At 40.3% G+C, this 11631-nt stretch overlaps 2 protein-coding genes across 3 annotated transcripts; both read left to right on the plus strand.

Moving 5' to 3' along the window:
- The first annotated feature begins 377 nt into the window (after positions 1-377).
- LOC122861391 (alcohol dehydrogenase 1-like) lies at positions 378-6715 on the plus strand. 2 transcript variants are annotated; one of them, XM_044165668.1, is made up of 10 exons: positions 378-505; positions 2164-2265; positions 2562-2703; positions 3305-3392; positions 3715-3931; positions 4099-4359; positions 4599-4731; positions 4857-4995; positions 5097-5159; positions 6576-6715. In XM_044165668.1, exons 1-9 carry the CDS (start codon positions 488-490, stop codon positions 5128-5130), a joined length of 1134 nt encoding a protein of 377 aa, XP_044021603.1. In that variant the 5' UTR covers positions 378-487; the 3' UTR covers positions 5131-5159; positions 6576-6715. The 2 variants fall into 2 exon arrangements, with proteins under 2 accessions (XP_044021603.1, XP_044021602.1); XM_044165667.1 differs by lacking the exon at positions 6576-6715 and having other exon boundaries at positions 5097-5244.
- LOC122862222 (alcohol dehydrogenase class-3 chain H-like) lies at positions 5890-10072 on the plus strand. The gene is made up of 6 exons (XM_044167570.1): positions 5890-5911; positions 6635-6718; positions 6804-6891; positions 6998-7218; positions 9592-9732; positions 9824-10072. Exons 1-6 carry the CDS (start codon positions 5890-5892, stop codon positions 9949-9951), a joined length of 684 nt encoding a protein of 227 aa, XP_044023505.1. The 3' UTR covers positions 9952-10072.
- Positions 10073-11631: the final 1559 nt, after the last annotated feature.

The raw sequence follows: 11631 nt of genomic DNA on the forward strand, positions 1-11631 counted from the left end.
GGAACGGAACCATAAGATCCGGCTCCCTTCAAAGAGCCATAATTCCCATCACTAATGCTAAGCTAAGCAGCAGCTACATCTTCACTGTAGCCTGTTCTCCAACTTCTCCTTTAATAAGTCCATAAGTCTTGATAGCTAATTAAAGTCTGGAGTAGATTTTAAAATGATAGTTTTATCAAAAGATAATAGTAAAAAGTCATGGTGGTTGCTACTTGTTTATTCCACACAGGCTCCACATCTGTTGCCTAGATTTGAGTAACTAGGAACTCAAGGAACTGATAACATGGCTGCATTTTTCTACAGTTACTGATAACCAATGGTAGTAAGAGTAATGTAAAAAAAAAAAGGTCCCTGCCCATCTGAATGTTTGCCAAACTGTTTTATACTGCAGCAATAAAGTCCAGGATCAAGTCTCCTCCCCACTAATTTCCTGCAGCTGCAGTCCTCTTACTCCTCTCTTGCTTGTGTACTCGTCTTTCCAGCAAAAATGGCCACGGCTGGCAAGGTAAGTATAATCAAATATGTGGGCACTCATACAATATATGTGATGTTTTTATGTGTGTGAGGGTAGCTTATAAATAGTCTTTCTGTCTCTTACTTGTATCTCTGTCTGTCTTGGCACACAGTTTGAAACTTTCCAGTCAGTCTTGACTGGAAAGAGTGGCCCAAGAACTCACACTTCCACAGTGGATTAAAGAAATACTTCAAGACAAACCACTTGATTTATCTAATCTGAGACAAGTGATTTATACTGTTCTTATAATAAAACTCATGTTTGTTGAATAATTCATGTGTGAACTGTTGCTTTTCATTTTGTGCTTTTTACAGGAACACCTGTATCGGAGACATTCAAACCACTAGCTGTTAACATGGAATAAAAAGCATGAAATGCATTTCTTTGCTTGATATTGTACTTTTTTTGAAATGGGCTTCTAGATGAGTGTTTGCACATTTTATCCTGGTTCTTGCTGATGGAGCACGGAAAGTATTCACAGCGCTTCACTTTTTCCACATTTTATGTTAGTGCCTTATTCCAAAATGGATTAAATTCATTGTTTTTCCTCAACCCATAATGACAATGTGAAAGAAGTTTGTTTGAAATCTTTGTAAATTAAAAAAAAAAAAAAATGAAGAAATCACATGTACATAAGTATTCACAGCCTTTGCCATGACACTCAAAATTGAGCTCAGGTGCATCCTGTTTCCACTGATCATCCTTGATGTTTCTGCAACTTGAATGGAGTCAACCTGTGGTAAATTCAGTTGATTGGACATGATTTGGAAAGGCACACACACCTGTCTATGTAAGGTCTCACAGTTAATAGTGCATGTCTTCACAGAGTTCCAACGTTGATGAGAACCTGCTCCAGAGCGCTCTGGACCTCAGCCTGGGGCGACGGTTCATCTTCCAACAGGACAACGACCCTAAGCACACAGCCAAGATAACAAAGGCGGGGCTACGGGACAACTCTGTGAATCTCCTTGAGTGGCCCAGAGAGCTTGAACCTGACTGAACATCTCTGGAGAAATCTGAAAATGGCTGTGCACCGATGCTCCCCATCCAACCTGATGGAGCTTGAGAAGTCCTGCAAAGAAGAATGGAAGAAACTGCCCAAAAATAGGTGTGCCAAGCTTGTAGCATCATACTTAAAAGACTTGAGGCTGTAAAAAAGGTGCTTCAAAGTATATATATGTGAATATATATATATATATATATATATATATATATATATATATATATATATATATATATATATATATATATATATATATATATATATATATATATATATTATATATAAATATATATTTTATATAATAGATTTCAAACAAACTTCTTTTACGTTGTCATTATGGGGTATTGTTTATAGAATTGAGGAAAATAATGAATTTAATCCATTTTGGAATAAGGCTGTAACATAACAATGTGGAAAAAGTGAAGAGCTGTAAATACTTTCTGGATGCATTATATGTTACTTAATCTCCTTCACACAGAGCTGTGTGAGCTGCAGGAGAATTGAGTATATAAAATATTCCAACAAAGGGTCATTGCACTGTGGCTCTTTTTTTGGAAACCCTTCCTGTGGTTTAACAGCGGCAGTCCCCAGTAGTATTTGTTATACCTCATGCTGGGTAATTTCATCTGGTGTCATTGCCCTCCAGGTCATCAAGTGCAAGGCAGCAGTTGCCTGGGAGCCAAACAAGCCTTTGGTGATTGAGGAGATTGAGGTAGCCCCGCCCCAGGCCAACGAGGTCCGCATCAAGGTGAGACGTCCACTATCAGAACACACACGGTGTGTTAGGACACTTGTTTCTTTCACTCTTCTCTGCACCAGCCTCACTTTGTCACACAATAGTAATCACAGAAGTGTATTGTAACATTAAAATCCTAAAAAGCTTAGTGCAGCTCATAAAATCTGTTAAGTGATAGGTTTGATATAACACTAAAAGTGTCAATATGAGTGTTGCTAGTAGTGCTGAACCCACTGAGAGTGAACACTCAGCCTGTCCCCTTAATCATCTTTGTGTTTTTCATTGTTTGGTTACGGTCTTCAATACAGATTGTGGCAACTGCGGTGTGCCATTCAGACCTGTACCACCTTTTTGAGAGTATGCATAAAGATGGCTTCCCAACAGTCCTTGGCCACGAGGCAGCCGGCATCGTAGAGAGTGTCGGGACTGGAGTCACTGAATTTCAGCCAGGTCAGTTTTTTGAATAGTACAGCATTTTAGGATATATGCTTATTTTCTTTGTTTCCAAAAGTGAAATGAGAAAATTGATATGTCTCATATCTGTTTATGGAGCTGGGATATGTTTAGCTTAGCTAAACTTAACATAAAGACTAGAAACAGCTAGCCTGGCTCCGTCCAAAGTTCAGAAATACAGCGACCAATACGGATGTCACTGTTTATTCAAAACTCAAACTTTTGTTCGAACGTGGGGGGGATTTTAATATTCTAACTGTAATGACGTCTTCAAATTCAAAATGTATTTAAGTCTAAGCGCAACAAACTGTTTAAAGTAGTTTGCCTTGTGGTCCAGCAGAGTATGTAAGTATTTTGGGTTATACACTGTAGATGGAGAAATTACCAACATAGGTAAGACATTACAGCACATGGGTTGTGTTCAAATTTATTCGAATTCGTTTAAAGTTGTTCAAACCTGACTTCTGGAAAAAGTGACAATCCAACAGGAATTAGTTGGTTCCGGGGGTGCGTTCAGGCCTTTTTTTACATCATTCTAAAAGTTGGCCTAAAATTCATTTGACTGTCACATTGGTAACATTGTTTGTTTGTCTTTCAGGAGACAAGGTTATCCCTGTGTTCTTATCTCAGTGTAGAGAATGTCGCTTCTGTAAGAGTCCTAAGACCAACCAGTGTGACAAGGCGTGGTGAGCTCAATAAGCACTCATGTCCTGCCATCAACTACATTCTCTCAATCTTCAACATTTCATTTAATTCCTCTTGGATGTGTATATACAATTTGACGGAAACATTATATTCAACTTGTCTCTATCAGTGAAGCAACTTTACACAAGGTGCTGTCTGATGATACCACAGGACAGATAGTTTAGATCTTTTGTTTTTTCGTTTTTAAGCATATTGCAAGTATTCAGTGAACCCTCTTAATAGGACAAGAGCAGCACTCAAATTTAGTTTCAAGTTTGTTTGTTTTGTTTTTTTGTTTTTTACATCAAAAATTATATTGTTCAGGTCCAATGATCATGATGCGATGGCACCTGCAGTCTCCAGATTCACCTGTAAGGGGAAGAAGGTGCTGCAGTTTACGGGGACCAGTACCTTCTCTCAGTACACTGTAGTTAACCAGATGGCTGTGGCTAAGATCGACCCTGCTGCCCCTCTGGACAAAGTCTGTCTCCTTGGGTGTGGGGTCTGCACAGGATATGGAGCAGCAGTTAATACTGCTAAGGTGTGTCTGTTTGACTGTTAGGGATAGTTCAACATGTGCTGTTGAATGCTAATACCTGCTGTAATTAAATGAGTATTTAGGGAGAACTGGTGTTTATTACGTACTGTATGGAGCATTAAGAAGTCCAACCTAAAGTGCCATGTTGACCAAAGTCTGTTTTACTTTAGGTGGAACCGGGCTCCACATGTGCTGTGTTTGGCCTGGGAGCTGTGGGTTTGGCTGCAGTCATGGGCTGCAAGGCTGCAGGAGCCAAGAAGATTATCGCTGTTGACATCAACCCAGAGAAGTTTGAGAAGGCCAAGGTGTTTGGCGCGACCGACTTCGTGAACCCCAAGGATCACAATAAACCCATCAGCGAGGTGCTGTCTGAGATGACCAATGGAGGAGTGGACTACTCCCTGGAATGTGTCGGGAATGTGGGAGTCATGGTAGGGAGCTTTAATCTGATTCAAGAATAATGAAGAGGTGTTACTTAACTATTAAAACAATAACGTGTATTCTAATCAAAATCAATTGAGCTCACTTGCTCTTTTCCAGCAGTAGTTACTGAAGAAGAGCTGATTGTCATTCATTAAGTTACGCAGCCCACATTTCCTCAGCTAGCCCAGAGATTTGGACCAGAACCCTTTTTACAAGCCCACTGACTCTGTGCTGTTTCTCCATGTAGCGCAGTGCCTTGGAGTCTTGTGTGAAAGGTTGGGGCGTCAGTGTGATTGTTGGCTGGACAAACTTGCATGACTTTGCTGCCCGACCCATTCAGCTCATTGCTGGACGCACATGGAAGGGGTCCCTGTTTGGAGGTGAGACAAATATGACTACTGATCAATGAATCACTGGTAACTAAATGGCTGTGGGCCCATGTTCTGCAATTCTCTAGCTAATCGTATTCTGGATAAAACTCTATGGTCTTATTTTTGTGGCTTAGGTTTTAAGGGTAGGGATGGTGTGCCTCAGATGGTTAAAGCCTACCTGGACAAGAAGGTGAAGCTGGATGAGTTCATCACTCACAACATGACTTTGGACCAGGTCAATGATGCCATTGAACTGATGAAGCACAGCAAATGGTAGGTTTACACGCCTATGCTTTCTCCACCATTCATTAATCAACCACACAGATAAATTAATAGGTGAAGGTCTGCTAATTTCTTTCATTTTTGTTCCACAGCATCCGGACGGTCATGAGTGTTTCTCCACAATAAGACCACAGAAACAGTCCTTGTTGAATGAAGTGAGAATGTGATCAGCACTGTTCACATAAGCAAAAGCTAAACATGTCAAAGTGTTTTATAGAGCAAATAAATGGTCTGAACAGATGGGATCTGTGGCTTCCTTGTTTGTGTTCTGGTTTTACTGTGTTGTACATCATAGGCACAGCATTTACGCGTCATTGTCGGTCATGTCTCTGAATGCTGTATTAAAATGTTTTTAAAGTCTCACTCAAATAGTTCTAGCTCAGATTTACTCAGACCAGCTGCATTATATCAGTGTTTGCTTAAATAGACAGGCAGCGTTGTAATTCTGTGAGGATGGACTCCAGGATTTGTTCCCCCAGCAGTGCTTATGCCTGTTTCCTGAAGAATTTTTCACAATAGGATATTGCAGTTAAACAACAGGCACACTAAATGATATGAAACTGTATGTAACAGCTGCAAAAGAGAAACAGTCGCTCTCTTGCACACTCTATATTAGACAAAAAGGAAGTTACTGGAGAGTTTTGTGTCTCTTGGAGGATTCTAAGTGGTTGCCTAAGTGCTAGTTGATGCTTCCTGTTGTTGCAACATGTCTGCACAGGGGTCAAATGTTGTCTTGACTACAGTGTTTTGGTTTTTTTTTATATGGGCCTGTAATATTAAGCCACATCTACAGTAAAACAAGCATGTTGCACTAGTTTTCCTCCGTCCTTTTAACCGAGGCTGCTTCCACTGTTGCACTGAATGGGTTAAATGTTATCATGAGCGATGCCAGCTGAAGTTGTCTTAGGTGATCCGGTGCAAAGCTGGAGTTGCATGGGAGGCTGGGGAACCTCTTGTGATGGTGGAGGTGGCACCATGTGTCTGCTATTGATTTGTGGATCTACAAGATGAAAATGTTGCTGCAAACTCTTCAATCACTATAATTGATTAAATTATTAAATGAGCCTAAAGTCAATGCTGCAGGTATGGAAGCTGTATGTAAAAAAAAATAAATAAATACATAAAAAAAACACATTCTGATACCAATATAATGACATCTCATAAGCTACTGTACCTGCACCTACTTACTATATAGTATATAGTCCTTATAATCTACACCATATGATGACCAGCTCTTCCTAAAAGCTTATCCATAGTCAGTTTAGTGTACATGCAGTCCAACTACTTTACACCTTTAGTTATTTCTGGTTATATGTTGTAAAAGAAAATAATTGTTACTGTATTCTTAATTTACCTTGAGCAAGAACAATCTGCTCTTTATTTGAATACAATGTTTACACCAGTAAGATATGGTAGGTCAATGATTTAAATGACTAATAACATTTGGTTTACAAATGTAATTTTCCCCACACTTCAGCAGATATTCATCTTCAGATAAGCGCACAAGCAGTTTTAAATGGATGGAGCATGGATCAGATTAACCTTTATTATTTATTAAACCTTGATTTCAGGTTGTGGCCACGGGGATGTGTCACACTGACTCCTACACTGCTCTGGCTCCGACCCTGAGGGAGTTTTCCCTGTAGTGCTGGGCCACAAGCTGGCGCCAGCAAAGTGGAGAGCGTGGCAAAGGGAGTCACCAAGTTTCAACCAGGTTCTCACTCTTGTCTTCTCTTGATTGAAAGGATTGCAGCATGCAATGTAAATGCTCAAACATAACATATTGTTTTGCGTTTTAGGGGACACGGTCATACCCTTGTACATCCCGCAGTTTGGAGAGTGCAAATTCTGTACGAATCCCAAGACCAACTTGTGTCAAAAGATCAGGTAAACGTCCTGGGTTAAAGCACTGTGCGGATCAGCTTCTAAAATGAAAATCTTGCCTTGCACAGCTGATCTGTTGTCAGATCTGTGCTTGTGTCTTGTTCTCCAGGCTCACTCAGGGCAGAGGCTTGATGCCAGATGGGTCAACTCCTTTTTCCTGCAAAGGAAAGAGCCTTTTCCATTTCAAGGACTGCATCACATTCTCTAAGTACACTGTGGTGGCTGAGATCTCCTTGGCCAAAGTGGACCCCAGGGCCCATTCTGGACAAGGTTTGTCTGCTGGGCTGCGGCATCACCACTGGTCATGGAGCTGCTCTAAACACTGCCAAGGTGAGTCAGCCCCCTCCCCTAATGGCACTGTGCTATGATCACTAATAGTCATTCTCTTCCATTCTCTGAGCGGTGGACACTTTAACTGGAAAAAGAACAAATTATCTTTACTCTTAGTGTCTGTTGGTCCAAAAAGACTTCAAGGGGTCAAGTGCATGCTCAGTTTCCTTTACTTCTATGACTGTAAGCTTTTTGACTGTATGCAAGTGTTGGTGTAATTTTTTTAGCCACCCAATCAGCATGGGTCTAGGGATTGCAACGCCAGTAATGTCAGTCCACCACTTTGATCCAGAATAAAATATCTCCTCAACAATTATTGGATGCATTGGCGTGTAATTTCCTCTGACTTTTCCTTTAGAGCCACCATCAAGTCAAAATTTGAATTTGTCCAATACATCAATACTGACCAAATACCTGCAAAACTAATGACATGCCAACACTCTAAACTAAGATAATAAAAATAGTAAACATTTTACCAGCTTAACATCAGCATGTTAGTATTGTGAACATGTTAGCATGCCGACATCTGAAAGCACCGCTGTGCCTAAGTACAGCCTTAGTGATGATTTTTAATGTGGATTTAATATGCCCATTAATTAGTTATGAGCCAGCTTGTACCTACAGTATTTACCTGATGCCAGTGAAAAACACAGCCAAACTGAAGAAGCAGGCACATGTAAAATGTGTTAGCTCCTTTTCTAATCATTATGTAGCATTAATGTAAGGGAATACAGTTGTATAATATTCTATTCAGCATAATTCTTATTTTCCCTGATGTGTACCGTATAATTACAAGCCGCAGACTGGACGCACCTGGAAAGGCACTGCTTTTGGAGGTAACAAGCTAGATGTTGTGAGAATGATTTTGAAATGTTGATTTGAGGAGGTCCCTAATTCAACATAGTCTGACAGGTGATTCAAGATAAAGATATATTTAAAAGCATTATAAGTGACCACTGTGTCCAAAACCATTCGCTCATTAACTACAATATAATAAACACTCAATAATTCATAGTGAGCAGCAAGGTGAGATTTTGGACACTTATTAATCATCATTTTTGCATCATCACTGACCAGTGTAGCTCCACGTGAGCACTGAATTGTGAGATTGGTCCAGATTGAATTATGTCAACAACTATTAGCTGGATTATCAATAAATTTTATACAGAAATTCATGGTCCCCAGAGGGTGAATCCTAACGACTTTGGTGATCCCCTGACTTTTTGTCTAGTGCCACCAACAGGTTGACATTTATGGTTTTTAGTGATGGATTGCCTTGAAATTTGGTTCAGACATTCATGTCCTTCTCAGGGTGAATTGTAAAAAATATAACTTTTCACCTGGCACCATCAAACTTTTAATCGGTTCAATACTTTACTTTATGACCAAATACCTGCTAAACTAATAACATTCCCGTTAGCTTCAACTGTACTTTGTGTTTAGCACTAATTAGCAAATGTTAGCATGCTAACATGGAAAAAATAAGATGGTGAACATGGTAAACATATTTGCTAAACATCAACATGTTAGCATTCTCATTGTGAGAATGTTAACATGCTGGCATTAGCATTTAGCTCAAAGCACAGCTGTGCCTAAAGCGTTTTTTGTTTTTTTGGGGGGGGCCAATAACACCACAGTAGGGCGGGGCTTGATGCAAAACAGGTGGGGGGAAAAATAGCATGAGTCTAAGTACAGTCTGACAGAGCTGCTAGCATGGCTGCAGACTCCTAGTCTTTTTTCACATGGGGGTGTCGGGCTTGATTACATGAATAAAACTGTTGACTGAAATTCCAAACAGAAACCTACCGATATAGTAACAAACACAAAAACCAGCTCTCATACACAGGGGCACATAATGAGCACATACTGCACAGAGCAAACTAATCATTCATTTTCTACAATAAATGCTTTGTGACTCTGGATTGAAACCAGGCTGTTACACAAGCACTCGTACTGAAAAACAAACGTGTAGGTATAGATTTAGCACAATTGTTCTTCAGTTTTTCACTTGGAAACTCAGTTGTGTAACTTGTATAAAATGGATATCTTGTTTGCTTTTTTACATGTGCAAACATCTTATACTTAAAAAAAAGGCTCTGTTGTAATATGAAAGGATTCAGGGCTAATATTACACTGTATATAGTTCTCCTCAGATTCACATATGCACAATTGTACTTTGTAAACACTTGCGTCACTTTTTCTGATAAGTGAGAAAGACAGAGGCACACTCAGTATTCTGCCCTGCCCACAGCCTGTCAACTTTGTGCATCTGCATGTATAGACAAAAAAAACATTAAAATGTTGTGCAACCACTTAATGAAACACGCACCACTACTTTCCTCTACTTAATGAGCTCATTTACACTTTTCCCAGGATACAAGAGTGTTGACAGTGTTCCCAAACTGGTGGAGGAGTACATGAACATGAAGCTCAAAGTAGATGAATTTGTGACTCACACTCTGCCCTTTTTGAGAAGATCACTGATGGTTTTGATCTCATGCATGCTGGGAAATGGTAAGCCTTGACTTAAGACACATTTAGAAGTTTTTTGTTATGTTAATGTCTGTAGTGGTCTTGTGTCCCCCTTGTGTTTTGTCTGTTAAAGACGTGGTGTGTGCCTGCTGCCCTCTGTTGAAGACAAAGCTCAGATGTGATGAGACATGTGAGACAGGATTTTATAATTTGCGCCATGACGGGCCTTTCTTTAAATATGAGTACCAATACAGTGAGTAATATATCCATAATCTAATCCCATTTTCATCTTTCAGAATTCGCATCGTCCTTGAGTTCGAGGAGCACAGAAAAACTCTCAGTCCATGTTTACCCTGCTCAGTTTAATAAATAATCTTTCAAATCCCTGTTCAAGTCTGTTTTATTTGAACAATGCAGTCAAGACACCTCTTTGATCAGTGTTTTCCCCCTTGAAGGAACACACAGAACATTGTGAAGGAAAAACAGACGAACAGAAACAAGATTATTCTGAAATATTCTTTGATCTTGACTGAATGAATAATAAGGTAGTGCAACCACAAAACCAAATGGCATCAGTGTTAGAAAGTTGTTAATTGATAAGGATTTTTGAGTGGTTCTTTTTAACAGCAGCATGGACATCAAGGCCTGAAGTTGTGGGAAAGTGTGTTGAAGACACTGCAGCTAAAATAAAACTAGCCTGCTTAAACACTCGCAAAATGTCCTTTGATTATTTTCCCTGTAGGATTTGAGTACAAGGCTGATGTTAATCTGACTGTTCCGTAACTTTTCACTGTAAATGCAAGTCTCACTGCAAGCTTCCAAAATGTTGAATCAAATTGTAACTGACTTGAGAGAATTACTGCGACGCCTTGCACTCAGCCATGCCATACTTAGTTAGGCACACATGTCAACAGCCATGTTTCCCAACAGCTCAGTTCATGCTCTACAGGGAAAACCCAGAAGCAGAAAGTCATTTATCCTCCTCCGTATGTCTGATGTCTCTGAGGCAGATTGATGAAGGGTTCTTGTACAAGGACAATGAGGACACATAATACTGAAACTGACTGCTCAAAGGACTGTGGGCCTTTTAGCTTGATGGGGTTAAAGGTTCTATATTAACTTTCAGATAACCCTTATTAATAATGACACCTTTGGCCGTTAAGTGAACTGCAGTCAGCATCCTGTTGCTCGTGCTCACAGTCCATAGGGGCGAGCAAGCATCAGCCACAAGTGACATACCTGAGACTGAACGCTGTAAAGACCACTGAATGCTGGACCATTGGCTCCATGATACTAACTAGCTTGCCGTTTGCAAATCACCCCATCAGCCAACACCAGACCCACACAAGGAAGTCAAGCCACATCCAGCCGGCTAACCCCAGCTTAGCTGCCCCTGCCTTGCATCGCTCTTGGTTAGTGGAAAGCAATCATTATACACCTTTGCTTTGTACCTTTAATGTTACATCATTTAATGTTGGCTAAAATCAACACCGTTTGTCTTAATACACAAGTTAGTACCATGGATCACGTTAGCTGGTGAAGTAATTTGGCAAGCTAGCCAAATAACATCCACTCAGATAGTATTTTGCTAGTGATAATGTTAGTGAGCAAGTAAGTTTAGCTAGCCAGCTACAACCCAGCCACGCTGCATGTATCCGGCCACCCCGCAATGCCAGCCGACAAAGTAACCTGCAAACGGCAAGCCAACCAATTTACCAGCCAGATCAACCCCGGGAGGCTGGATGAATTTGCTGACGTTATCCACCCAAGACAGTATTTTGCTATGTTAGCTAGCTAGCAATTTGTCCGCATTAGCCAGCAAGCTAACATTAGCCAGCTAAAACCACAGTTTCACAATATATTTCACATGCTTTGACTTTGGACTTTGTATTTGACTCTGTTTCAGTGGGTGCCGGTCATTTGTTAGCGGACTCCATTTAA

The sequence above is a fragment of the Siniperca chuatsi genome, linkage group LG15, assembly GCF_020085105.1.
Source record: "Siniperca chuatsi isolate FFG_IHB_CAS linkage group LG15, ASM2008510v1, whole genome shotgun sequence".
NCBI classification, from domain to species: Eukaryota; Metazoa; Chordata; class Actinopteri; order Centrarchiformes; family Sinipercidae; genus Siniperca; species Siniperca chuatsi.

Coding starts and splice junctions, on each gene's coding strand:
- LOC122861391 (XM_044165668.1), top strand. Junction 3,932..4,098: donor CAGCAGTTAATACTGCTAAG/GTGTGTCTGTTT, acceptor GTTTTACTTTAG/GTGGAACCGGGCTCCACATG. Junction 4,360..4,598: donor TCGGGAATGTGGGAGTCATG/GTAGGGAGCTTT, acceptor TTCTCCATGTAG/CGCAGTGCCTTGGAGTCTTG.
- LOC122862222 (XM_044167570.1), top strand. CDS start 5,890: ATGCCAGCTGAAGTTGTCTTAG. Junction 5,912..6,634: donor GCCAGCTGAAGTTGTCTTAG/GTGATCCGGTGC, acceptor TCCGACCCTGAG/GGAGTTTTCCCTGTAGTGCT. Junction 7,219..9,591: donor CTGCTCTAAACACTGCCAAG/GTGAGTCAGCCC, acceptor CACTTTTCCCAG/GATACAAGAGTGTTGACAGT.